The sequence below is a fragment of the Vicugna pacos genome, chromosome 18 (assembly GCF_048564905.1).
Source record: "Vicugna pacos chromosome 18, VicPac4, whole genome shotgun sequence".
Classification (NCBI taxonomy): domain Eukaryota; kingdom Metazoa; phylum Chordata; class Mammalia; order Artiodactyla; family Camelidae; genus Vicugna; species Vicugna pacos.
Window position 1 is genome coordinate 26,164,526 of NC_133004.1, and position 27,972 is coordinate 26,192,497.

Consider the following 27,972-nt stretch of genomic DNA (forward strand, 5'->3'; position numbering starts at 1 on the left):
TTGCCTGGGAGCAACGTATGGGAGCTAAGCCTCTGAGCAAACCAAGGGATGGATTTCAACCACAAAACTGGGGCCCTCAGTCAGTTATGTCCCTAGTCGTAGGAGATCTTTGAGGTGCGTTGTCTTGGCCAGCACAGTACTCATGCCCAGAAAACAGCCCACTGCTAAAAGCTCACAAGTGGTGGCCTCTGGCTGGTGGGATTACAGAACACGTACAACCTGCACACAAGCGCATACACACATACACACACACTTTTTTCTGTGTTTGTTTTTGTAGTCCACATACATGTTTTTATAATGAAAAAGTATCCCTATTTTTAGAATGTGTATACACTTTGAACTGGCAACTCCAGTTCTAAGACTATATCTCTAAGAAATTCATTGAATATGCATATAGAGATGCTTATCACTGGGTACTTTGTAATAGTGAAAAATTAGATGCAAACTGAAAGATTAACAATAGAAGAATCATTAAATATGATTTGATAATATCCACACAAGGGGATCCTATGCTTCATTTGCAGTGATTGTATGGGTGATATATATTCATTGTCACGAGCACCAGCCTATCTGTCTATCATTTAGATTGCTCTAAAAACAGCTCTTTAATGTCTCTATTTACCCATTCATCCATTTATCAGTCCATGCATCAATCCATCATTTTTCTATTATTTACCATTGATCTATCATCTATTCTCTCTCCCTCTCTCTCTCTTTCATCTCCCTTGGATTATGCTCAGGCTCGGTTGCCTGGCTTCCCAGCCCACAGCATCTCAGCAGCAACAACCTACAAAAGATGGGGGATTCTGTGGGCTGTCAGACTGGCACAGTGACACCCAGATATGATGACAGGAGACAAAAATACCTGAAGTCGATACAGCGCACATGACCCTGAGTCATCAAGAAAAGACTAATTCTCTTGAGTATCTTCTGTTTAAGGAAGGAGGGCAATGTATAATACGGCTTTCTAAACCATATAATATGTATCGTTCTAAACCGTATGTCATTGAAACCAGTTTTTCCACTCAAAATGGAAAAAGTAGAGCTAGTTGGGATGCTTGAGGAATGAGTTTTGTTTTTCCTGTGTAGAGCTCTTTATTTCCCAAAGCTGCCTGATAAATCACAGAGCTGGAAGGAACTGTGTCTCCATTTTAAACAGGAGAAAATGAAAACTCAGAGAAGTTAAGCCGCTTTCATGAGGTCACACAGTAAGTGGCAGTGGTGGGGTCTGAACCCATGTCTTCTTGATTCCAGATGTGGTAACACAGAGATGCACCACCAGACCCTCACCTTCAAGGAAGGGGAGGGGCTTCCAGCTGTCAGTTCCTTCGGGGTCAGCCTCAGCTGCAGAGAGCTGCCTTAATCGAAGTCACATCCTTTCCAGGGAACCCACATTAGTGACTGAATGAACTACGGGTCTAAAGGCCTGGCCCCTTCAGCCCTATGTGGTCCACTCAGATGGGCATCAGATCTCCCTGCCAGGTGGGCTGATAATCTGTCAGGCTGCATCTCAGCTCTACTACTTCCTCTGTCTTCCCTTCACAGGCATTGATCCCTAATAAACGTCTCCTACTTCAAAGTTACTGTGTCAGCACCTGCTTCCTGAGAACCTGATCTGGAGCCACTGATACTAGGAGTAGTCGAGGAAGCAGGTGACACGGGATTTAGGGGCTGGGCTGCTTACCCCCGGGCTGGGGTGCTTACTCCTGGGCTGGCGATCAGTGGTGGTGGGGGGAACAGGCAGCCCCTGGCACAAGGTGGTGTCCAACTGTTCAAATGTTCATGGAGTATATGGGAGGGTGTAGTGGGGACGGAATGCACCAGCAGGAGCGAGGTGTCAGGTAGTTGATGAACAGAGAAAGTGGTACCTATAAGCACAACTAGATTGGGTGGCTGTGGCTATAAGACTTTGATGCTCTGCAGAAAGATTTAAAACAGCTAAGGATGAGTAAAAGGCTCTTGCTCCAGGCGTGAAAGCCAAACAGTCTCTCTGGTTGCAGACAAAGCAGTTTTCATCTCCTTTGTCGGGAGAGCAAGCACACCAAGCCCAGGACTCAGAGTGCCAGAACTTCAAGGCAGTTAAGCGCCCAACCAAGACAATGCTACATTCAGGGCCCTGGTTGGGACCCTGACAATGGGATGGGGTCATCCGGGTGGTGCCCCCAAAGATGTTTCCATTTTGGGGGCTATTATGAATAATGCTGCTATGACCATTTGTGTTTTAAAAAAAATTTTTCTGGGGGGAAGTAATTAGGTTAATTTGCTTATTTAGTTATTTATTTATTTTAATGGAGACACTGGGGATCGAACCCAGCACCTCATGCATGCTAAGCATGCGCTCTACCACTGAGCTATTCCCTCCCCTGGCCATTCATATCTGAATACCTGTTTTCTTGTGTATTTACCCAGAATTGGGATTGCTGGGCCTATATGGTAATTCTCTGTTTAACTTTTTGAAGAAGTGCCAAACTGTCTTCCAGAACGGCTTCACCATTTTACACTCCCACCAGCAGAGTATGAGTTTGGTGACATTTTTCATTTTCCTTTGGGGAACCACCTTCCTCTTCTGGGCCCATGTGGTTCTGAACATAGTAGCCCCGACCCCTCCCTGCCCAGCCATGTGCATCTAAGCCATGAGTCTAGCCAACCAAGAATATGCCAAATTTGGCAATAATATGCCAAAGAGATTGCTTCAAGAATGAGCATGTGCCCTGAGCCAGGCCAATGAGATTCAACTTTGAAGTTAGAACAAACTTTGGATTTTGACTACTTGGACCAATAAATCCATCATCTTTTATTTATTAAGTCAGTTTCTGTTGGGTTTCCTGTCACTGGTGACCAAGCGATCACTCTGAATCTTAAGATTTGCTTGTTAAAAATCTCTGTCCAGGAGATTTATCTCCTCTGTGTGTTTTACATTTATTGAGTGTCGACTTTACATTAGCACACTATAAGTTGATGCTGGAGTTGGGCTCACTTCAAGAGAGCGAGACCAGATCAGTGAATGGTCAGCGCCGCGATCTTGCAGACAAAGGGGAACTTTCGGTTGCAGGTGTTATCATTCCATGACCTCAGAGCTGCGGTGGGAAAAAGCAGAGAATCTGGGTCAAGGTCCATCCAACACAGTAAAAGTAACCCCACCATCCCACCGAAGTCAAAATCTCTCCCATAGGCCTGGTGTCAATGCTGGCATCCCTTTCTTGCTGATGCTTGACGAGGCCACTGTCCAGCCTCAAGGTTTCATGAGGTTGGTCTTGCCACCGTGGAGGGTCAGGACAAACCTCACCCAGAGGCTTGGCCCAGCTCTGGCTACCAGAATCAAGGATGGCTCCCAGGATAGCAAGTCGCTGTACCATGCCTCCCTCCCCTAATCAGAAAAAGAAAAAGGAGCAAAGAGGGAATAGTGGTTCAGTGCTTGGATCTGCTGTAGATCTAAGTTTGAAACCCAGCTCCATACCTATTTGCTGCACAACCTCGAAAAAAATCACTTAACTTCCTTGAGCCTCAGTTTCTTCATCTGCAAAATGGAAATATTAGTTTTTACTTCTCAAGATTGGTATGAGCAATGACAACGTTGTTCATGAAGATGGAGGTGTTTGCTGATACCACATGCAAACCACAGCAGCCACTTTATGTCTCTTACCTTCTTTTTCCTTTACATCAACCCTGAGAGTTAAGTGTCATTAGCCCCATTTTGCAGATGAAGAACCTGAGGCACGAAGAGGTTAAGGTACTTACTTTGGGCTATACAACTCATAAACGGTGGCGCTATAAACTCATATAACTGCCAGATTGACTCCAGATTCCATGCTCTTGCCACTTGGCTGTATCAACTGTACCTCATTTTAATGCTGAGAACAGCCCTGGGGGGAGGAACAATCATTGAATCCATTTTACAGAAGAGGAAACGGAATCTCAGAGAGAATAAGTAATTGCCTGCAAGGACACAGAGCTAAAAAAGCAACTTGAACCCAGCTGGATACTCTTTTCACTACTACACCGGGGCGCTCCTCCAGGCGTACCTCTGTTCTAATACCCAGGAGCGCAAGCCACCTTTGGTGCATCAGTGAGGCAACATTAAAGCACCATCCTTTGGTCTCTATACAAGTTTCTTTTCTTTTTTTTTCACATTTCTACCTCTAATGCCTTTTCATTCAAATCAGTTTGCATGTCAACAAAGCACCATTAAATACTGTTTAAAATGTATCCCCCCCGTAGAGAATGGCCAGGCCTCTAATGCTCCCAATGACCTCTGGTCACTCTCCAAGGTGCTGAATCACTCACCAGTGTCCAGGCTATCCCCAGTGCCTCCCCAGAACCCCTGCAAGAGCCCTGGTGTCAGGGACACCCACCGCTGGTGGGCCGGTACCATATCTGCACGCAATCCTCATCTTCTGGGTCCGCGTGGACACCGTCGTCTGGCTGGCTCCCATCCCAGTAGCTGTAATCATAGGATGAGCCGTCTGTCCATTCAAACTGCCCTTCCTGGGGAGTTCCATCAGAGGCAAGGAAGCAAGCCAAGGAGAGAAAGATCAGGCACTTGAGCCACCTCCAGCTTGGGGAGACATTCTAACATCTGCATCTCTAATAGTGCAGGAGTCCTCACTTTGATCTGATATACTATTATTATCACCATTACTGAATTCAAGCAGGACCCTGTGGGGCCCTCCCAGGTGCAAAAAACCACTCCGTGTCCCCTGTCCCTTGTCTGTAGAAAAGCTATAGTCTCCCAGGCCTCCTCTGAGTCACAAAAGAGAGGGCTCAAGCAGTTAACAGTTAGGACAATAGAGTCACAGAATCTTTAGTTCCTCCCTGAAGGACATGGATAACAGTGTCCAATGCACATTCCTGAGTTGTTTTGCAGACACTATAACTGCCACCAGAGGGAAAAAGCTAAATGCACAATGACCAGAATGTAGCCATGAAATAAGCCTCCATCTTGAGCAGCACTGAATCTATGGCTTGCACCAATTCCAAGAACTGGCCTCGAGGAAATGGGAACAAATCAGCCCTGGAGTTGAAGATTAACTGTTCTTAAAACAGTCACGATGACACTGATCAGACCACTCGATGACCGGTTTCAAGATGACTGTTGGAGTTGACTGTGCTGTTCTGCACTAGCCCCCCAACCTGTGCACACCTGAAACTTCCCCTTTAAAACCTTTGTCGGGGGAGGGTATAGTTCAGTGGTAGAGTGCATGCCTAGCAGGCATGAGATCCTGGGTTCAATCCCTAGCACCCTCATTTAAACAAACAAACAAACAAACAAACAAACCTAATCCCCTTCCCCCAAAAAACTAAAAAAAAAAAAAAAACCTTTGTCCCGGATTGGCAGCTGAAAGGTGGTTTTGGGGACGCCAGTCCACTATCTCCCTCAGGTTGCCAGCTTCCTGAATAAAGTATCTTTCTTACTTCAACAACCCTTGTCTCTCAGACACTGACTTTTGAGCGATGAGCAGCAGAACCTGAGTTTGGGTCCGGCTCTGGCCGGTAACCTCCCTAACTGCCATTTGTTGGGGGCTTATTATGTGCTCATTATGAGTAAGGCCAGGTGTGCTTTGCTCATTTTATCATCACCATCTTGCAAAGCAGGCATCATCGTCTCCATTTTGCAGATGGGAAAACTGAGACTCAGAGTAGTCTACCCAAATTCACACAGTTAATAGAGCATTAGTGCTAGGATTCAAACCTAGATTGACCTGACTCCAGTACTCAAGACCCCAACTACTACACTTAAAATTTTTTTTTGCCAATGGATGGGAGTCACACTTCATCTCTTTTCTTTTGCCCAAGTAGTGTGTATTTTTCTTGCCTGCTGTGGAACCACTTTGTCCGATTACAAGAAAAGTCCCACTGGGGATTTGATCGGTGTTACAATAAATGTGCAAATTAACTACGGAAAGAACTACTTCTTTGCAATGTCCTGGAACGAAAGTCATTTCTCCATTTATTCACATTTTTAGAAAGATCTCCCCCAAAGCACAGACAATTGTGGAGACTATGTCATATAATGGAAACTGCAGGCTCCCTCTGAGAGACTAGAGCTTGAGATTCCAACTGGATCTACTCTGTAGCTCTGCAATCTGGAATAGTTAACTCTCTGAGCCTCAGTTTCCACACCTATAAAATGGAGCTAATATCTCCCTTTAAAAATTATTGTGAGGATTGTACGAACTAAAAGCATGTAAAAACTTAGCTAATACCTGGCATGTGGTGTCTAGTCCTGAAAAGAAAAATTGAAAGATAAGCCCTTTTACTGCATTGTTTGTTATTCTTGTTAGGTCTTATAATACAAAGTCCTTAAATCTAATTAAGTATATTCATAAGTCAAATTTAAGGTTACTAAAATTAGGGATGTAAAAGTTTATTGAATTAAGGTAAAAGTGTGTAGGAGAATCAGTAGGTGTGACCAGGCTTTATGTGAAATGTTTGCATCTGATTGTATTACGGTGCTGATGAAAAATTAACCAGTTGATCTAAGAAAGAAATGGAAAATTTTATTCAAGCCAAATTTGAGGATTATAACCCAGGAAGAGCACCTCAGAAAGCTCTCAGAACAGTCCCGCTGGTTAGAAATCCAACATTTTGGTTTTTTAAGGTTACAACTTCGACATGGGTTCTTGTCCGATGAATTCTATTGATTTGTAAAAGCACCCATCCTGAGTCTGGCCACTCCTGTTACTTCTGTTCCTCTGGCAGCAACTCCAACCACCCTTAATGAGCTCCCACCGTGTGCCAAGCACAGGCTAAGTCCTTCACAAACAGTAGCTCATTTACTTTTTACAACCAGGCACTATTATTATCATCACATTTTACAGCTGAGGAAATTGAAGCTCAAAGACATAGGAAAAAAGAAAAAAAAATTGCCCCAAGTCACCTACCATCCAAGGAAGTGGGAGAACAGGGGCGGGAATTGGAACTGGAGCCCTACTCCCTGCGGCACTCTGAGGCAGGGCTGGAAGCATACGTGCAGGAGAGATGCTCAGCACGCAGCTGGCCCAGGGAAAGCTGGAGAAAAAAACTCCAGATGTAATCTGCTGTGCTATTGCCAGGGATGAGGTCTGGCCCATGCCATCTTCTTCTGCCTTATTCTCCATGATTCCACCCACCTCTGCCCCACTCTGCATCCCAGACACACTGGTCCTTAATGTCTTTGAGTGTGCCACAATCTCTCCCACCTCAGGACTTTTGTCCATGCTGTTCCCTCTACCTGGAATGTCCTTCCTCTGGCTGACTCCTATTTTTCCATTAGACATTAACTTAAATGTCTCTTGCCCACAGAGGCTGTGGCAGCCATAGACGTGCACTGCTCAGAGCTCTCCAAGAGGACCAGCTGAGGGAGTATGGCTGACTGACAGCCCCTTAGATCCACCACTGCACTCACAGTGAGACCACGCTCCCTCCATGCTGTTCACAGGTAGTGATCCAGCATGTCAGAAGTGCTAATCCTGGCCCACTCCTGCCCAATGGGGGAGTCCTGGAATGGGCATCCTTTGCCTGCTGATGCCCCATTGGCTTAGTTGAGACTTTCCAGAGTGGTGTTGTGATCTGAGGCTCTTCCCTCCCAGTCCTTCCTGCCCACTCTGCTTTCACAGTCTCAGACCCACGTCATGGTCTGAAGGCCAATCCTGCCTCCTCATACCCTCTTTTGTCCTTAGCAGATATTTTCCCTCAAAAACCTCTTGCCCATCTAACCACGTTTTGGCGTCAGCTTTTTGGAGAACCCAAACCCAAGCAGAGGCCTTCATTGCCACCCAATACGTTTCCATCATATCCTCTTTCACAACGTTGATCATACACTAACTGGGGCGTCTTGGCATCTGATTTCTCTTGGTCTGCTGGGCACCTAGCGGTGACCTGATGCATAGGTTCCATGGGAAAGGCTGGTTAAATCAAAATGGAATCTTAGCTGGAGCTTCCAAGAGGGCCTCCTGGCCAGGACTTCCTCACCTGTCTGTGATCATGAAGCCCTGTCCAGATGTCAGCTGGGATCCCAGGAACACAGCTGTTCACGAGGTCATACACAAAGACATTCTCCTCCCAGCTGCGAAGGTAAGAAACCCGGTAGCATGTTATTTATTGCCTCTTTGCATAGGAGGGAGTTGAAAATTGAAAGCAGCCCTCCTGGACCAAAGTAAATAGAGGATGTGATGCAATCCCACTTTCTCCTCAAACTTCTTAACTAGGTCACCCATAGGGGATGTCCTCTCACGGACATCTCTGGATTTGGTCCATGCCAGCCCAAAGTGGGACTTAGCACTGCTACTCATCCTAGAAATTTAAATCCATCTCAAAAAGACTAGCAAACAAGATGGCTTATATTGAAGAGACAAAGAAAGGCATTGACACTGCATTGTACACATCAAATAACTCAATGAAAATCTCCACTGGGTGTTTTGGTTCTTTCTCAAAAGCCCTCCTTACACTGCCAGTCCTCCTGATCTGTTCTCATAGAACATCTTCAAAATCTTTCATTTGGCTGGAAAATTCAGCAGAACCAAAGTCCTGCAGCTGACACTCCCTCCTCCTCAGCAGGTGTCTTGGTCTGCTATTTCCTAGCTAAGGACTCTGGCTTGGAGAGTTCATGTGACTTGGTCAAGATCACGCAGGTAGGAAGTGGTGGAGTGGGGACTAGTCTAGGACTGCCTGACTCTAATGCCCTCAATCATTGCACATAACATCTCCCACTGGTTTCTTCATTTGGAACATCTGCTGTCCCCATTCCCTAAGCTTCCCAAACCTTCAAGGTCCTGATCCAGGACTAGTTCTTCCAGGAAACCTTTTGTGAGTCCTCTGTCCATCCTTGACCCTTCGTAGCACAAAGTTTCCACACTCCCAAGGAAAGGCTGGTTCATTTGGTTTTCTGTTTCTCTAGGTCTGTTCTCCCCACATGGGCTGCAAGGACCACACAGACTGAGATCATGCCTTGTTTCTACTGACATCTTCTCTCGCACCGTCAGCAGGCTCTCTCCATGCTGTTTCAAGGCTCTCGTCAGGCTCTTCTTGATGTTCCAAGACTGTGTGTTCTGTCCAACATGAGAGTGGTACGATTTCTGGGGACAAAGTGTTCTTCGGTCCAGCAGGTCTTTGCCTTTGGCCCTACCCAGCTGGGTCAGCACTGGCCATCCCGAGTGCCCCTGCCATGCACAACTCAGGCTGTCCCACGTCACCTGCTGAACATGCATGTGGAACAGTCACCTGGTGGAGTGTCTGCCCAGCATTTCTGGCACCAGTGCCTTCTTTGTTCAGTGGCACTTGCTCAGGAAACTATTTCAATAATTCTCTGCATTTTCCTCATCTCTGTTCAAAATCACTGGAGGATAGAAAGGCCCAAGGTGCTACTGCATGTAATAAGGAGCAGAGATCAAATGAACTTAATTCAATTCAACTGTCATTTGAAAGAAAGATGGAAATTATTAGCTAAGCTGCAAGTATGAGAATCTTAAATTGTAATCAGATGCTCCAAGAACATAAAGACTGTGTGTTTAATTATAAAGGAAAAGAACAAAGTGACAAAGCATGAAAAAAATGGCAGAATTATAGAACTGGATTGTGTCTCCAAGACAAGATGTAATTAGAGATTTTATAATACTGTCTAGCTTTATGAGAACCGAACTTCATGCATAACAGATGAATGTGTTGTGCAAATTCAACTCTTCTACGTGTTTTCGGGAAAGTGCTGTATGCCAAAGTGGAAAACTACCTGTAGAAGATAGAATTCAAGACTTTTTTTTGAAACTAAAATTGAGGACCCCTTTGTGAATTTGTGATTTGTTGGCAACAGAACATATCACACTTGACTTCAAAAAACCCACAAATTAGCACAGAAGCCAGATGTGAAAAGAAGTCACTAAAGTGATGAAGAAAGTGCTCTGGGAGAGGTGGGTGGTGAGTGCCGTCAGGTGCAGACTGGGAAGTCAGGGGTGATTTCGGTGGAGAAATGTTGTCACAGCTGAGTCTGGAGGGTGCATCTACCTGGAGGAGAAGACAGGGATGGGAATTCCCAGCAGAGGGAACAGAATGTGCAAAGGTACGCAGGAGTAAATGGGCTGGACCGGACTGGAGAACTTTGAGATGGTCGGTGTGGCTGGGGCTCGGGAGGCACGGACGAACGCTGAAGGAGGCCCTGGTGGGTGGGCTATGGAATCCAACGGCTCAGGTGCAAATCCCAGCCCCACCACTTTATAAGTGCCACTTAGCAAGTTACTTATCTTCTTGGAGTCTCAGGTTCTGTGTCTGTGAAATGAGGATACCTACCTGATATGGTTTGAGGGAGCTCTAATATGATGATGCTTATGAACTCTTGGCAAATGAATGTCCATTTTTATGCCAAATATCATGTTCTTTATATGCGTATTATTTGAGTTGTATCATAGGGTCCAACCCCGGTGATACAGAGCAGGGCACAGCACCAGATCAGCACTTAGAAAGGTGACCTCCCAGCCTGCCGTTTGTTACCTTCCTAAATGTTTTGTCCTCTACTGCCAAGGCCAGTTTCATGACAAACTGGGCAAGAAAAAACTTAGCTTCAACTACCAAAGAGACACACCTGTGGGAAACACCATTCTCTAGGAAGGAGGTGCTTGGTTGGGCTACAGAGAATGGAGGAGTCCACTCACCTGTGGATGGAGGCCAGTTTGGCGGACTTCCGGCCGATGGAGAACTCAGAACAGTAGAAGTCAGCCTCAGCCCAGGTCTTATTGAGAGGGAAAAATCTATAGCAGTGGCCTTTGAATTCCATCCAGAACAGCGGGCATGGGGAAGCCAGGGACAGCTCTGGCGTGGCTGGGGGCAGACAGAAAACAGACCGGGAAGAAGTTGGTGGTGCAAACACTGATTCTATCACTTTTGACATCTTTTCAGGAATGAAAGCAACAAGTGTCCCATTATGATCAATGCATACCTAAAATCTGCAAAATAATAAAAGTAATATATGTGTGGGGGAAGGGATAGCTCAGTGGTAGAGTGCATTGAAGCTCCTGGGTTCAATCCCCAGTACCTCCATTAAACAAATAAACAAACCAACCTAATTACCCCCTCCCCAAGAAAGAACAAAAAGAACAAATAAAAACTAAAAAATAAAAAGCTAAACAAAAGTAACATATGCTCATTATAGAATCCTTGGAAAATATTACTATGTTGGTGTGTTTTCCTTCATGTCATGTTGAATGCAATGATCTTTTTAAAAAACGCAAATGTGATTGTATTGACCGTACACACCTGACAGAATTCTGATTTCTAAAACTTAGAGTAGAAGCAGCTCTCCCCATGTCATTATAAATTTTTGTAAACATTGTTTCAAATAGCTGTTGAACACTCCCTTGAGTGGCCCCCCCTAGAGTTCATTTAAGCTTTCCCCTATTCAGGGATAATTAGATTGCTTCCTCTTTTTAAAAAACAATTACAAAAAAATGCTGAGATGAACAGCTTTGTACAGAAAGCTTTTTACAGCATTTCTGATGATTTTCTGGGGAGAGATTTTTTTTTGTTTTTAAGGCTTTGATACAATTTGCCAAATTGCCTCCTGAAAGCAATTTGTACTCCCACGGTAATGTCTGAGAGTGGCCATCTCATGGCGCCCCTGCCCACGCCGAGTGTTATCACTTTAATGGTAATCTTTGCAAATTTTATAAGCAAAAAAAAAAAAAAGTATCTTATTTCAATCTGCAGTTCTCGGCTCTCTGGTGAAGGCGGATATTTCCCCACATGTTTATTGACAAACTGCAGCCAAGATGATTTCTATCTTTTGCCCATGGAACTACTGGGGTTCAGGATTTGTTCTTAACTCTGAAAAGGAACAAACAAAATCTCACGTTTAAGACACTAAAGTTCTTCAAAGCCTCAGCCCCTCTGGAAGCCTCTCAGCATATACTTTTTTTTGGAAACCGTGATTGAACATGGCTGACTGGGGAAGGAAGGTGAGCTGAGAACCTGCCTGGAACTCAGCAGGTTTGAGGTGGCTCATCTGCAAGGGCAGGCACTGGGCAGTGGTGACACTTGTTAGACTGGGGTCCAGAAGCCCGGGTCCCCAGCTCTGCACCAGGCATGCCACATGATGCTGGCACATTCCTTCCCTGCTCAACTGTCAGACTGGCTGATCTTTGCGGTCCCTTTTGCGGCGCAGTGGTGTGGAATCTTTGCTTTCAAAGCCACTCTAAGAGCTGGCTGAGCTCATGAATAAGAAAGTAGTGGATTGCCTTTATTGAGCATTTGTGATGTGCCAAGCACATAGAGGGAAACTGAGGCTTAGACAGGTTAAATGACTTGCTCAAGATGATCTGGCTGGTAAGTGGCAGAGTAGAGATTTGAACCCAGGCCTTCTGACACCAAAATCTTTGATCTTAAAATCCATAGGATGCTTCTTCACAGGAAACCAATGGAATTGAGAACGGTTAATCATGTTTTAGCGTCTACTTCATTTGGTTGCCAGGCCGACTAATTGGGTCAAATAAATTCCTGAGTGCATGCCCTATATGGATTGCTCCCTAATAGTATGATTATTAATGATTAGCTCAGGGTTTCATAACCAAGGTTGATGAGCTTTGGAGGTCCAGTAAATCCTTTGAAATTAAATGCAAAATAAAAAATTTCTCTTTGTATATGTACGCATGCGTGCACCTCTGAATTTTTCAGGGGGAAGGAAATGGATTGTTGCTTTTTAATCAACAGAGCTATGCTAAGCAAGCAGCTTCCAACCACGCTATCTGTCTCTGATGAGAACCACTGGGACTTCCCTATTTGACCGGAACCAGCTCTTCCCCCACCCTAGGCAGCTGCGCTGGTCGGTCCTGGCTTGTCCCACCCCTCCCCGTCAGTCCTGGCCAACTGCCTTTCAATGCATGTCAGTATCCAAACTGGAGCCACCTGGTTCAGAATTTGCTTTTACCCCTCCCCTATATGGCAAAGGGAGGTAACTCTGTTTAAGGAATTAGGTGGGCTCAGTATCTCTGGCCCATCTCTGCCCCTCTCTGGACCTGGGTCTCCTCCTTTCTGAATTGAGTGCACTGGTAGGAGGGCATTGCCTCGATGCTGAGAGGGCTGAAGGACCCCTTATAATACAGGTGTTGCTGACTCTCTGTGGGGACTTTTGCCAGTGCCTTCTATACAGAGAGACTCAGCTGAATCACTCCCTGGGGTTTGCTTTTGGAGCAGTTCCCCCTTTGCATGCATGAGAAGCAGCAAATCATTTCCATCTGTTTTCCACCCATCACTGTAACCAAGGATGTACACTGGTGAGAACGTGGCCACATCTGTCCAGGAGTTGGCTAGACTAGTTGTTCCAAGAGTGTATCTCCTGGTGCTAGACCACTTCCCCTATTCCCATCCACCCTATTTAATTATTTTGCAGCCTAAATATTCATATTAGAGATGGAAGTGGAGTATCAAACCATCCCAGTGTGCCCAGGACTGTCTCAGTTCTAAAACTGAAAGTCCCACATCATAGTTCCACTTAGTTGATCATCCTGGAGCAGGGCTTCTCAACCAGGGGTGATTTTGATTCCAAGGGGACACTGGACAATGCCTAGAGACATTCTTTGTTCTCAAAAATATAGGTGCTGGTGCGATTGGCATCCAACAGGCAGAGGCCAGAAAAGCTGCTAAACATCCTACCATGACCAGGACGGCGCCCACAACAAAGGGTTTTCTAACCCAAGATGTCAATAGAATCCCTGCCCTAGACGGAAGCAGAACTCCAAAAAATGTAAAATAACCCGCAGTACAGCAACACAAAACATCACAGCAAATATCCACACTTCTCAGCCTACCTGTAGTCTCGTTAACAAAAGTTAAGCCACACACTGATGAAAAGTAGAGTTTTGGTTATTTCTCTCATTTTTAGAGTTAAAATGTATTACTACCATAAATCCGCAGCTTAAAAGCACCTGGGCATTATTGCTAGAACACTGTGTTTAAATTTAACGGTACAGACTTCACCAAAGGATGCTGCGGACAGGAAGTCTTGCTTTTCTTCCCTGAGTTTGGGATGAAGAGGACAAATCTTGTCATCTCTTCAACAAAGGGAGGATTCCCTTCCTCCCCACCCGGTGTATCCTTTCCCAAAACGTGGGATTCTGCAGGGGTCTCTGCTCTATGACAGGGTGTCAGTCTCAGGTCCCTGCTTCAAATTGCTCTCACGTCACTTCCTACCCCGCGTGCACGTGAAGCCAGAGCGTCTATTAGGGAGACGGACAGCGCACCCAGGACTCTGCCGCGCATGCGCCTGCTGTTTTAGTTTCGATCTCTTTGTTTCTGGGCCCTGGGGGCCCTTCTCACTGTCTTGGAAGCGCAGCTTGACTTTCAAAGGATGTTTGTGAAAGTTTGTCTGCATTTCTGGATGTCTATAGTGGAGACATTTTCTGTTCTCTGATTTACTATAAGGTCTGATCTGGAAATATACACCCTCTTTGTCCTCTGTCTTTTTCTCTTCCTTCACTTGAAAGAAAACATACATTTTTATTTTGGAAAAAATTTAAATTCACACAAAAGCTGCAAAAATATTATAGAGTCCCTGAATACCCTTCACCCAGTTTCCCCCAATGTCACCATCTTACATTTCCATGGTACACTTGTCACAACTAAGAAATTAATATGGGGACATACTCTTCCGTAAACTACAGGCTTTGTTCAGATTTTATGGTTTTTTTTTTTCTTTTTCTGTTCCCAGATCCAACCTAGGACCCATTACATTTCCAATACTTTTGTGTTTTATTTGATATCAAATATTACAGGGTAGCTGTCTAGACTAAAGCAACTTTCTTTTCTCAGGGAAATGCACAGAGATGTGTATACACACACACAATACACATACGTTTAATTAGACAAACCTGACAAGAATTGGCTGGAATGGCCAGGATTGTCTAGCAGTGTTGGATATTTGCCCCAAATCACCTTTACCTCTGCTCTTTTTAAGTCTTGTCTATTCCATCTCCTAGCACCTCTCCAATTCCTTTCTCTTTCTTTCCTTCTTTCTCTTCTTCCTCCCTCTCTCTTTCCATTTCTCTCTCTCTTTGTCTCTCTCTCTGTCTCTGTCCCTGTCTCTCTCTGTCCCTTCTCTTTCTTTTCCTTCAACATTCTTCCTGCCCCTGTCATCTTTCACAAAGACCTTGTCAACTGCCTCTTGGCTGTTTTTCATGCCTCATGTCACCTCCAAATCCAGAGGGATCCTTCTAACACCCTGATCTCATCTCTCAGAAGCCCTCCAGGCATCCGCTTTACCCTGGGGTAAGAGGCTCTTCCTGCTTCTGCCACTTATCCCCCGTCACTCACAACATGCTGCAGATTTGCTCCAACTCTTGTGGTCTCTCAAACGTGTGTCCAGGTCTTCCCTGCCGATCTTTAGCCAATTTGTCTTTCCTCTTTGAGTCTCAGCCGCATGGAGGCTTCTTTAGAGAACACGAGGTAGGAGCCTCTCTAAGAGATCCAGGAGCCCTCAAATCCACCATTTACACATCCCAGTAAATTCTTGTTCAGTCTGGCCTCCCCTTGGTCAATGTCTGCTGCGACCATCCCTCTCCCCAGTGCTTGGCACATAGTAGGTGCGCAATAACTAGTTTTGAATGACTAAGCACATGCTAAGGAATCAAACACTTTGGGTTTCTTTGGGTCAGTTGCCCCTTTGGGAGACAGCACCGAGAAAGGTGTGTGCACCACCCATGTGTCGTGATGCCTCCAAACTGGTGTCTCTTGACTCTAACATGGTGCGCCTGGACTTTTCTGAGCACTGAAGGCGGTTGACTGAGCCTGGTTTTCCAGATTATTTAGCACAATGACCGATGTGAAGAGCAGCATCAGCATCACTAGGGAGCTCGTTAGCAATGCAGCATCTCAGCCCCCACCCTCCCGCCCTCCTCCGCACCCCTGGTTCCTTTGATTTTCTCCACTGAGCAGTGGTGGTTATGGATGCCTGGGGTGAAGCATACCAGAAAATGGGGCTGTGACAGGTCACTGCTCAATTACTCCCCTTTCCACCTGGGCAGGCAAAGGCCTTTAATTGGGCGGACCTGGGAGGCAAAAAGGAGCCTCTCGTTTGCACTGGGATGATTGTGAACTCCACCCTGCCTGCTGTCTCCTCACCTCCTTTACCTCTGGGATTTTAGAAACTGGGATTAGAAGGATCCCTGAGGCCTTTCATCAACTTGGACTCCAAAGTAGCCCTTGCTCATCTGTGTCTTGTGAAGGGATTTCTGTAGCTTTATGCCTTGATAGCCAAGGAGTGATGGCAACATATCAACCAGGGCCAACCCTACTGAGCTTCCATCTGAGTCAGGCACTGTGTCAGGTGCTTTGTACACATCAATTCATTTAGTCTTCACACTTCCTATGAGGTAGGTACCATGATCACCGCCATTTCACAGATGAAGAGACCAAAGCACAGAGAGGTTGAGTAATTCGCCCAAGGTCACACAGCCTCTAAGTGGCAGAGCTGGATTTTGCAGCCAGGCTGTATGGCTCCAGATCTAATTTGGAGATTCCTGGTGCAATTAAGCCCATTTCCTTTTGTCTCAGTCTTAATAGTCTGGTCCTTCTTCATTCCCTTCTTCATTCAACAAGTCTTATTTGAGCAACTACTTGGTCTCAGGTAGTTGGTTGTATGCTGGAGATACTGTGGCAAACTAGGCAGAGGTGACCTCTGACTTCATGGACTTTACCGTCTATGGAGACTGACATTAAAAAAAATAAGCACAGAAATAAAAATGTGCTTAATATGCAATTAATATGGACTTGTGTCATTCAGGCAAAACCTTGAGAGAGCAACTCCCAAATTATTTTAGAAACTGGCCATTTGTTTGCCCCTTTTTTCCCCTCAGTTGAATTGGTGGCCACCCCAACCTTGCCTTCAGGATGCCCACTGGTGATTACAACAGAACACCAGATTTCCCTTCCGGATGGGGAAGATACAGGGTGTTGCCACAGGAGCACCTAAAAGTGGTGCTCCTAGATTTGGAGATCTAGGATGCTTTCTGGAGGAGGTGATGTGAGACCCCTACTGAGACCTGAAAGATGAAGAAGACAGAAAAAGACTTCCACGTGGTGGGCACAGCATGTGCAAAGGCCCAGAGGTATGAGAGAGAAGGAGCATTTGGAGAATTGCAGTTGGTTCAGCCCGGCTGGGAATCTGAGAGAGGGATGAGGCTGCAGGTGTTGGGGAGGGGGTGGAAGGGGTACACAGAGGAGCCTGTTGCTCTGGAAACCAGGAGGCCAAACTACATGGTCTTTTACTTCAATTAGCAGCACCAAAGGCCCCCAAGGTCTCCCAGCTGGGGTGGAAGTCAAAGCCTTTGGAAGCTCTGAGCTTGTTAAGGAAAGAGGACACACCAGCAGAGTTCAGGGCTCATTTTTTCCCCTCTCTCTTTTTAAAAGCATAAATTTTCACCTTCCCACTCAATCTGGCTGCTCGTTCCCCTGGCCCCAATCCAGCCGCCCACAAACGCATTACCCTGTTGCCTGCTGCCCAGATCAGCCTTGGGAGACAGCCGGGAGAGGAGGGGGAGGCTCTGGGGGCCACATCTGCCCCCACCCTATGCCACTACTTGGCCCCAGATGTCCCAGGGGGTTGGGAGGAAGTGTCTCCCAGCATCTGGGAAGGTGGCCATCAGGAAGGCTCAGTCACCTTCATCGCCTTTGCTTCCCACTGCCTCCTGGTCCGCACATCCCACTCCCAGACCGCCCTCCTCCCCAGTGAGCCCTGGCTCCGGTGTGCAGAGCTGGCAGACCAGGCTTCTCGTGCCTGAGCGTCGCTTTCCCTTCTCCAGGCTGCTCTCATGGTCGCACTATACAAAGCAGACAGCAGTGGGTGATTTCTTACATTGCTTGTAACAGCAGCCATTCATTGCATGGTTGGTATAGCTGTCAAAACCAAACTAGGAGGGGGTATCATCTGTATCATCCCCATTTTATAGATGCAGAAACTGAGGCTCAAAGAGGTTATCTCTTGCTCTCACAACTGTTGAGTGGCAGTGTCAGGATGAGACTCGGGTCTGATAAACTTAGAAATTCCTAAGCACTACAGTGCCTCTAGAAAACATCTTTTCCTGGTCTTGGTTTTCTTACTTGTAAGACAAATATGTTAAACACCAAATTTAACTGTTACGGACTGAATATTTGTGTCTCTCCCCCCAAATCCATATGTTGAAGCCCAACCTCCCCCAGCGTGATAGCACTTGGAGGTGGGGCTTTGGGAGGAAATTAGGGTTAGATGATGTCATGAGGGTGGACCCCCATGATGGGGTTAGTGCCCTTATGAAGGGAGCAGAGACCAGAGTGCTCTCTCTCTCTCTCTCCATGGCTGTCTGAAAGCTAGGAAAAGAGCTCTCACCAGGATCTGAGTTGGTCAACACCTTAATCTTGGCATTCCCAGGCTTTAGAACTGTGGGAAATAAATTTCTGTGGTTTAAGCCTCCCACTCTATGGTATTTTGTTATAGCAGCTAGAGCTGACTAAGACCAACATAACTAAGCAAGTAATACAGTGTTTCCTGGGTGCCTATTTGGCTTGAGGTCTGTGCCCTCAAGTTGCTCACAGTCTGGAGGGAAGAATACGTAACATACCTGGCAATGAGTCCTCATATACTAAGAGACATTCTGGAAGCATGTAGCTGGCTCTGTGACCATAGAGGAGGGGGTGGGGATTGGGCTAGAGTGTCCATGGTGGGGCACTCTAGGATCTGACTCTATGACCAGACTGGGGAGGTGTGTGGAGGGGTGGGGGCGGAGAGCAGTGTACTCCAGGAAGTAGAGGCACCCAGTTGCCCAAGCCTCCGTGCCCCAGCTTCAGAGCATGCTCTCTGGAGTTAGATGACTCCTGTTAGAAACTCAGCTCTTTGTGCCTCAGTTTCCTCATCTCTAACAAAAGCACCGTTTTCAGATCTTCCCAGGGTGCCTGGCGCTGTGTGAAGCACTTTCCCCACGTTATCTCATCTCCCTTCACAGTAGCCCCAAAGGATGCCATTGTGACCACCTTTTTCCAAAGAGAGCTCCGGCTCAGAGAAACCTGTGCCAGGCCACACAGCTTTTAAGATGCAAAGTTGGGGTTTAAAACCAGGACTCTTCGAGTCTGGCCCTAGAACAATGCGCATGAGCTGGAGGGAGAGGAGTTGGGGCGGCTGTCAGGAGGTTCAGCTTGCCCCGCCCCCCACACTCCTGGGGTCAGACAGGCCTGCAGCCCAGGCAGCCAGGCCTCACTGACAACTCAAGTGTCTGGGAGGTGTCCCCCTCTCCCCCCTGCTCCTGGCCCGGGCCCGTGCTCACCTGGGCTAATACTGATGTCCGTTTGCGGAAAGGCCTGTGCAGGGAGGAGGGTCAGGATGGCCGCGGCCCACAGCCCCCACCTCTGCATCCTGGGCCTGGAGATAAGCCACCCCTTAGCCTGCGCGGAGGAGAGAGGCGCTGCCGTGGGAGCTGGGTCCGGTCCGGGATGGGTCTCCTGCCGGGAGCTGGGAGCTCCGGCCGACTGGGTAGACCCCAGTCTCCTCCCCTCCCCTCCCCTCCCTCCTCCCTCCTCTCTGCACGGTTGCAGTCAGCTCAGAGTGACGGCAAGAAAGCTGCCCCAGGCCAGCCCCCTTCCGAGAACCAAGAGAAAGCGCAGCCCTGCTTCGAGACACCCAGTGGCCTTGGGTGTGGGCTTGCTTCCCTTGAGGCTGTAAGATGGGACACTAACGGCGCTCACAGCCCAGCATCTCTGCGCCCCCAGAGGAAGCAGTACCAGGAGATAAAAATACAGGTCGGCATCGAGGGCTGAGGTCTCCTGGGCCAAAGCCACATCACACGTGGATGTGATTTGTTAGGTCCATGCTGAGTTTTAAAATTTCTAAAACCTTGTCGTCAGGGTATAGAAGCAGGAGATTTTAAGTGTAAGTCCAGATTTCTGCCTTCTGTTGACAGTCTGAAGATCTGACGAGACGAAGGCCTCGTTTGAACATGGGAACAATTGTGTGGAGCTGAGAAAGGGCGCCCCCTTGAGGCGGGGCCTGTGCGCTGCGGCTCAGCCTGTCCCCACCCGGTCCGCCTGGCTCTGAGCGTCCTGGATTCCCCGCAGCAGAGGAGGAAGGGCAGGTCGGTCGCCTCCTCCTCCTCCGGAGTCTCTTGGAGATTAAATGAGGTGCCGGTTGAAGGTTCTCGACACAGAGTAAGCGCCCAACACAGAGAAGCAAACGTTATCATTAGTGTACAGTTCTAGCATGCGGTTTGTTCAGACTTCAAATAAATGATTTAAATTCCATAGGTGTTTCATTGGACTCTCATTGTATTTATGAATGAATCTCTAAAAATCGGAGTCTTCTCTCCCCAGTTCATGTATCCTCAAACAAGTCACTCTGCCTCTCTGAGCCTCAGGGTCCTCCTCCATAAAATAGGGGCTAACGACAGTACCTACTCACAAAGATGAAATGTAATAATTTGTCCCTGACAGCATAGAAGCTGGCAAGTAGTAGGTGTTTAATACATGATGGCAAATTTTGCTGTGATGATCAACGATCCAGTGCAAGCCTTTTCCTGGCTTTCCCTGCACACTTTCCACTTCCTTTCCCCAAATGCTCAGCCAGGTGCCCTGACACTTTGTGTGGCTGGCATTCACCGGGCTTGAACGTGTCCCAGTCACTCGCTTTCTCTCTGGAACAGCCGGTGCCGTGCCTTCGCGGAGTGACTTAACTCGTGCCCACACAGCGGGCTTTGCCTGCCTGCTTGGGGCTGAAAGGCTGCCAATGCCTGACTCAGGCTACGAGCACAGCCCAGGCCCAGTTTCAGCCTGCAGCACGCCTACTGTCTACCCCTTGTCTCAAAGCTTTCTGCTGGTGCCCCCCCCCAGTGCACGCACATTTAGTTATGAATGACATACGTTTATTATATAAGTGATGTGCACGCATAACTTACTGTACTAATATGTAATGTGTTATAAGACAGCCCTCCCCCAAATTGACTTTTTTAAAAAGTTGATACAAAATATAAATATGGAAGAAAGTTTGGAGGCTTTCTCCCCACTCCCCATCATCTGATACACTGGCGCTCCTTTGGAGGCGCCTGCTGTCATGGAAATCAAACACCCTCTGGGTGAACGTACCAGCTGGAGAAGGAGGTTGTCAGACACAGGCCACTGGAAAGCTTTTTGGAAGATGGAGGATCCTTTGATTTGACAAATAAACATCCCAAATGATCTGTGTTGCGAGTGTAATATGTGGTGGCTGGAGGTTTTGCTCAGTTGGTTCATTCCCCTTTCTGGATGAAAACATATGATATATTTGTTACACGCTCAGTCCCAGGTGTGTGGTCCGTGGACCCGGAGCATCAGCATCTCCTCGGGAGCTCGTTAGAAAGGCAGCATCTCAGGCCCCTCCCAGATCCGCCGAATCAGAATCTGCATTTTGACTAGATTCTTCAGGGGGACATACGTACATTAATATCATGAAGTGTTGCTCTAGACAGGGGTAGGCAAACTTTTTTTTAAATGCTATTTTTAAAGAAAAATTTTATGTATTTAAGGGGTACAACATGATGATTTTATATATATATATATATATATCACAATGACACTATAGTCAAACTAATCAACATACTATCTCCTCACAGGGTCACCTTTCTTGTGTGCTAAGAGCACCTGCTGTCCACTATCTTAGCAAATGTCCAGCATTCAGTGCACTATTATTAACTATAATCACCATGCTGTACCTTAGATCTCTACCCTTCCTCATCCCACATAACGGCAACTTAATTTTTTTCTGTAAAGAGCCAGATAATAAGAATTTTAGACTTTGCAGTCCACGTGGTTTCTGTCATAACTACTCAACTCTGCCAAAGACTTCAAGAATGGGCCTGGCTGGCTTCCAATAAAACTTTATTTACAAAAACAAGCAGTGGGCTGGATTTGGCCTATGTGCCCTAGTTTGCCATACCTTGCTCTAGCCCTCAGGTTTACTGGCCAGAAAGTAGACAGTGTATTCACCTAACAGATATGGTCTTTGCTGTCATTGGAGGCATTAGAGATCTCTTTGTAACACTATCCTGTGTATATTTTCTGGCTTTCTTAAAGATTTTACCTTCTTGCCTCCATGTACACACATTCACACCTATCATCTGCCCATCTGTCTATCTACTTATCATCTCCTTTAGTTTCTTAGCTTTTTTAAAAATTGTCATTTACTTACCAGTAAGTAAAACAAAGTTCCCTGCCTCTCACCACCATTATCAAAGGGACAGTAGAGGCTAATTCATTTCATGCCTTTCAATTCAAACACATCCATGTTCAAATTCCAGACTCGCTGCCAGAATTTTAATCCCTCTGATTATTTAATTCCTCTTAGCCTCAGTTTCCTCATCTGAAAAATGGGAACAAATCAATAATTCCCTCATACAAAACAGTGCCTGACACATAAGGGGTCAACATATATTAACAACCCTTAGATCACTATGGAACCTTCAAAAATGCTGAATAGGAAGTTGTAAAATTGAGTAGCAAAACAATTTCCCAAAAGATAACCCCTGCAACCTTTAGGGCAATATCTTCCAGTCTTTCTTCTAGGCATAAGTTTTAAATTTTTATTTAGTGGTGCTCATTCCTGAATTATTTTTAAATGGTATTTTAGAATATGATAAAAGGAAAGGCATCCCACTGGCAGTGGAAGGCAGGCCACCCAGAAGAGAAAGGAATTCTTCCTGATTCCCTGCAGTGATTCCCAGCTTTCTGAGAGTGAAATATCAGTGCCCAAAATAGCTCTTCCTGGCGCCCTGGGACCTGTCACATCTGTGCAGGGCTGGGCAGAGGTCATAGTCTTTGTCAAGTCCCAGGGGGTGGACTGGAGTCCTGAAGGGTTCTGGAGTCCCCGGGATAAGAGGACACAGGAGGGGCCCTGGGAAAATAGATGCAGATTGAAAACTTTACACCAAGGCTGCTACCCAACCTCCTTCCTTTGAACTCAGGTCCCTGCATCTCAAAGAGGGTGTGTAGGTGGTCCGTGCATCTCCTTATCCACTTCCTAGTTGAGGAGGTGGAGGATGCTAATTAAGCTGGGTAGGTAGCCCACACAGGGCACCTGGGGGCCCAGGTTTCTATAGAAACCAAGTCATTCCTCCACCTTTCAATGTATTTCCCTCACCTCCTGACAAGCTATCCTTGGACACGGGGACGGCTCTGACATCTGTGCATCTGCTACTCCCTCTCGTCAGCCAGCAATCATGGCCTGATGTGTGCCCAGTAGGAATAACTATCAAGTGCTGTGTGTTAAGATTTTGCAGGCAGTAGCCCAGCGAATCCTCACATCACCTACGACCATACGCAGGGTAAGAACTGTCATCCTGCTTTCAGATGAGACAGCCCAGCAGAGCCGTCAGCCACACCAGCTCTGAGTAAGCGTGTGAGGGCTGCTGTAAGCAAGGACCACAGCCTGGGGGCTTAGTGACAGCTTCATTACCTCCCAGTTCTGGAGGCGGGGAGCCCGAAATCGAGGTGTTGGCCGAGTTGGCTCCTTCCGAGGGCTGTGAGGGAAGGATCCCTCCGTGGCCTGGGTCTGCACGCCTCTCTCCTGGGCTTTCGGGTTCCCTCTGTGCACGTCTGTCTCTGTGCCCTCATTTCCCCTTTTATAAGGACCAGCCTTATCGGATTAGGGTGCCCCTAATGACTTCATTTAACCTTAATTATTTCTAAGGACCATGTCTCCACATAGTCACATGCTGAGGCGCTGGGTTAAGGCTTTCAGACGTAAATTTGGGGGAGACCAGATTCAGCCCACACCAGGCTCAGCTGGGCGCAGGCTGGTGTTCTGGCTCTCCTGCTCATGTCACCTCGTGAAACCTTGGCTTCCTCACGGGTTGGTGCATGCAGACTAAATGAGATGCTCAGCCCTTAATATGGTGCTCAGTCAGCCCTCTTATCACTGCAAAGGAGGGGCACAGATGCTAGGGATGCCCTGCCTGGCGGCCCTTAGCCCCCCCGAGTTCCCCCAAGGTTGCCGGGGAGCCAGGCCAAGCGCCAAGATGGCCCCCCAGATGGAGCACACGCACCTCGTCCTCTGCCCACGATTCTCAGTGCTACCCACGCTTGCTCAGCCCACTCCGGACAGTCCTGAAGTGCTGGATGCTCAGTGTCTCCAGGGGCAGCCCTCAGGCCCTGAAGACCAGGGGGAGCGGTTAGAGAGCCCAGCTTCCCCGTAATGGTCATTCTCAAGTGTGTTCTCTGTGTGTCCTCAGCGTGGCTGAGCCCAGAGAGTCACAGCAGCCTCAGGCTGCCTTTTTCTGTCCCTTGACTTTCCTGTCCTTTATGCTTCCCGGGGCCACCGCCCCAAAAAACCATCTGCACCCCAGCCCTCCCCTTAACATCTGCTTCTAAGATAATGAGGACAGGGAACTATGTCCAATATCTTGTAATAACCTTTAATAAGAAAGAATATGGAAACAAATATATGTGTGTATATGCATGACTGGGACACTGTGCTGTGCACCAGAAATTGACACATTGTAACTGACTGTCCTTCAAGGGGTCTTGGATTACCTGAGCTTATTAAAACACCTTAAAAAAAAAAAAGACAGTTCAAATTTGACACAACATTGTAAAATGACTATGATTCAATAAAAAAAGTTAAAAAAAAAAGTTCAGTGCAATAATTATGTAGAAATGAGACCATTTACTTAAATACTATATTAAGATATGCTTAATGGACCTTATGTTAGAACAGCTATCTTGTTCCCCTTATCCCCAGGACATCACGATGATGATAATGATAATGATAATGATAATAATAATAATAGATAATGGGGAAATTGAGGCTAAGAGAAGCTCTGTGGCTTGAGCCAGGGTACAGTTAGGGAGTGGTGGGCCCGGGATTCGAACCATGGCTTCCTGGGCCCCAAAGCCCCTGACCCCAATCACTGTATGACCTCATCTCTAGTCCTGAATGCTGGTCATGCACATGTCTCCCCTCATTCTGTTTGTTCTTTCATACATTTGTCTTCCTCTGTACAATCGTGGTGAGGAAGCCACTTTATAGAGAAGGAAAATTGTCTCCTATTCACTCCTTAGAATCATAACCTAACCCAACCTCCCTGCCTTCCAGTCTCGGACCTTCATGCCACCTCCACTCCAGAGCGAGAGGCACCAGAGGGATGCAGGAGGGGACCCTGCGGTGCCCAGTGTGGCCAGAAGGGAAGAGGCCATCTCAGCTCATGGGTAGTTCGCCTGGGTCAAGCTCTTTCTATTGGGCGTGGCCAGTGAAAAGCTAAGTAGCCACAGCCCCTTCCCTGAACAAGTGGATGGTTTTATAGAAAAAAAGCCTTACTTTTCTCATCTGGAAAATGGGGATAATAATAGCTCCTTTGTCAAAAGGTGGTTGTGAGAATTGGACGAGATCGCGCATGTATTGGGCTTAGCACACAGTAAGGCCTCAATAACTGGTAGTTGTTATTACAAGAGTTAGATAGAAATATAAGCCTTTTGTGGGGAGGACAGGAAGGAGCTGTTATTTTTGTCTTGGAAAATCAGGAAGTGACAATTTAAGCTGGGAATTGGGGCTATTCAGCTGCTGGTAACCATGCTGCTCATTGAATGGGGAGTGCCAGTCCAGGAGACAGAGGGATAACCAAAGCCCTGATGATCTCATTTGAGCCCCTGGATCCAGCTATGCCTGAAGCCAAGGCTTTTGGTTGTTGTTACTTAAACTAGTTTGCATTAATTTTCTGTTACTTGCAACTGAAGAAATCTAACATAAATCCTTGTCTTCTCTTTACACGGGTTCTCTAGTCTTCAGATTAATATACTTCAATATTTCAACTGTTCTTCATTCCCAGGCCACACACTAACTTCACCAACAATGTCCAGTGTGACTGGCTGCTTATACCCATCATGGCCTTCGAGTCTTCCAGCTGAGGTCCATCCCTGTGCTTGGTCTGAATTTCTGACCCACAAAATCTGTGAGCATATAAAACACCAGTGCTTCCATTTGACTGTCCTTTATGATTGGATTACTGCATTCTCTTGATTTTTATTTTGTGGCTGGCTTTATTCCTTTGAGAAATATGCAAGTTTAAAAAGCTAAAGCTCTAAACTGTTCTTAGAAATAATGATCAGTACAAATACATAAACTAAAAATAATATGTGCAGTATATTGCATATATGTAATTGCATGCAGTATATTGTATATGTGCAGTCAGATGGTAACAATTCTACCTAATAAAACTGAAAAGTGAAAAAAAAATACCAGTGCTTCAAGTTTGTCAGGAGGGATTGTTTGTTACACAGTGGTACTAACTGAAACATCCTCCTACCCTCAATGCTCGTGTTTATGAAGAAAAAGAAAACTCAAATGCATGGCACAAATAAATAATCTTTAATTTCAGTAAATAGCTCCCCATTATACCAGACAATCTGCTGTGGGAAAAGATACAGAAGCATCCAACAGAGAGAGGGGGAGAGAGAGAGAGAGTCTACTCTAACTACACTAACTCCTTTGCACAAGATTAATGACTTTGTTTCACACACAAACACAGGGATCCTCAGAGTGTGATGAGGAAGGAGATCATCTTGGATGGAGATGCCGTGGGCGTGGTGGCCATTTTACTCCATGTAGCTGTCCTTTGCAGGTGTCACAATCACCATGATTCAGTCAAAAAATGTTACTTCTGCTCTATCATATTCTATTTACTTGACATACACACTCTCTACTGTTACTGAAGGTGGGGGCTTGACAGACAGGAGGACACAGGGTGAAACTTCACTGACAGGAGAGGCAGAGAGAAGAGGTGCTCAGGGCTGAGGTCCTGGCCCAGTGCCTGGCTCTCCAACGGGACACACAGGTGCACACCTGTGTTCACTTGTGAGGGCACACGTATGAGAACACTCACATACACACCCACAGGGAGTCCCCAGGAAGAAGCTAACACAAGGACGAATTCAGTTAAGCCAGGAGAGGGTTCTTACACTGGAATATTTTTTGTTGCCATTTGGTTTCTCCAAATAGTCTAATCTATTCATCATGTCCACTAAAGAGAAGACAGAATACTTACACTTTGGGGGAAAGGTCTGAAGAACCAGGTCTGAAGAACCCCAGGGACTAGCAGCCCACTAAGAAGTCACCCGGTGGGTGTGCGTTTTGGGCGTGAGGGTCAGGCCTCCCAACTCTGGCTGGACTGTTGGCAAACTTCGTCTCCGTAGAGTTGGCCCCCTTGGGGAGGCCCTTCTCTGGCCTGAGGGCTGGAAGTGCATTTGGGGGGGGGCAGGTATCAACAAGAGCAAGTGCAGCCGATGAGTCTCACAGCAGAGCCCACTCAGCTCGTGACATGTGGACGGGCTTCTGGAAAGTTCTCAGGCCTCCCTCCTGGAGCGCGGCCAGTCTGTGATCAATAGTCAGCTTCCTCTCAGTCCTGAGAGGTGGTGGTGGTGATGGTGGTGGTGGTGGTGGTGTGCGTGTGTGTGTGGTGTGTGTGTGTGTGGTGGTGAGTGTGTGTGCAGGTGTGGATGTGCAGGTATATGGCATATTCTTTGTCCTAAGTTTTCTTCCTTTTTTCACAAACGAAAGCTGCGGTCCTTGCGCCCTCAGGTCACCTCCAGCGAGGCAGGGGACACGCGGTCGCACTCGGCCCGGGACCGCAGGCTGTGCCACTGCTCCACGGCCGTGCGGTGTGCGTTGAGCATCCGCCGCCAGTGGTTGGATTCGGAGGGGCCGGACGAGTACTGGCCGATGACGATCCTTCCAATGAAGTCGTTGCTGCTCTTCATGTTGTGGCCGAACACTAGGGATGGTTTGTGGGGTTGGGGGGCGAGGGGAAGGAGGGGAACAGAACAGGAAGCAGGGCGTTAGTCTCCACGCTCCTCGACTGTAGACGCAGGGTCCTCGCTTTTAGGACGCTCCTTCTTTTAATGATGAGAATTCCCCGATGGCTTCACCACCCTCCCATGAGTCCCTCCACTGCAATTTTTAACCCATGTCCTGCAGCCTCACCACACACTGCCCTCAGCACTACAACGGGACAGTCCTAGTGGAACCACCAGCCATCA

The 27,972-nt window shown here is 46.9% G+C and overlaps 2 protein-coding genes across 6 annotated transcripts in view; both read right to left on the reverse strand.

The window, feature by feature from the left end:
- Window positions 1–2,774: 2,774 nt before the first annotated feature.
- On the reverse strand, window positions 2,775–19,516 carry CLEC19A (C-type lectin domain containing 19A). 2 transcript variants are annotated; one of them, XM_072942084.1, is made up of 5 exons: window positions 19,248–19,516; window positions 10,620–10,785; window positions 7,951–8,044; window positions 4,353–4,485; window positions 2,775–3,077 (listed from the first exon to the last, which is right to left on the reverse strand). In XM_072942084.1, exons 1-5 carry the CDS (start codon window positions 19,333–19,335, stop codon window positions 2,998–3,000), a joined length of 561 nt encoding a protein of 186 aa, XP_072798185.1. In that variant the 5' UTR covers window positions 19,336–19,516; the 3' UTR covers window positions 2,775–2,997. The 2 variants fall into 2 exon arrangements, 1 of the variants encoding a protein (XP_072798185.1); XR_012060945.1 differs by having other exon boundaries at window positions 3,015–3,077; window positions 4,285–4,485.
- Window positions 19,517–26,282: 6,766 nt separating this feature from the next.
- The window catches only part of SYT17 (synaptotagmin 17), a 70,404-nt gene continuing 68,714 nt past the window's right edge, over window positions 26,283–27,972 (reverse strand). For all 4 annotated transcript variants that reach the window (XM_072942086.1, XM_072942085.1, XM_072942088.1 and 1 more), the window contains exon 8: window positions 26,283–27,707. In XM_072942086.1, coding sequence (XP_072798187.1) covers window positions 27,511–27,707 — 197 coding nt within the window. In that variant the 3' untranslated portion in view covers window positions 26,283–27,510. The remainder of the gene's footprint in view (window positions 27,708–27,972) is intronic.

Bases quoted from the DNA above. Each gene is read 5' to 3' on its own strand.
- CLEC19A (XM_072942084.1), bottom strand. From the start codon at position 19,335: ATGCAGAGGTGGGGGCTGTGGGCCGCGGCCATCCTGACCCTCCTCCCT. The intron at 8,045-10,619 runs GTGAGTGGACTC...TTACCTTCGCAG, and splicing joins AAACTGGCCTCCATCCACAG to CTGGGAGGAGAATGTCTTTG. The intron at 4,486-7,950 runs GTGAGGAAGTCC...GGAACTCCCCAG, and splicing joins GGCTTCATGATCACAGACAG to GAAGGGCAGTTTGAATGGAC.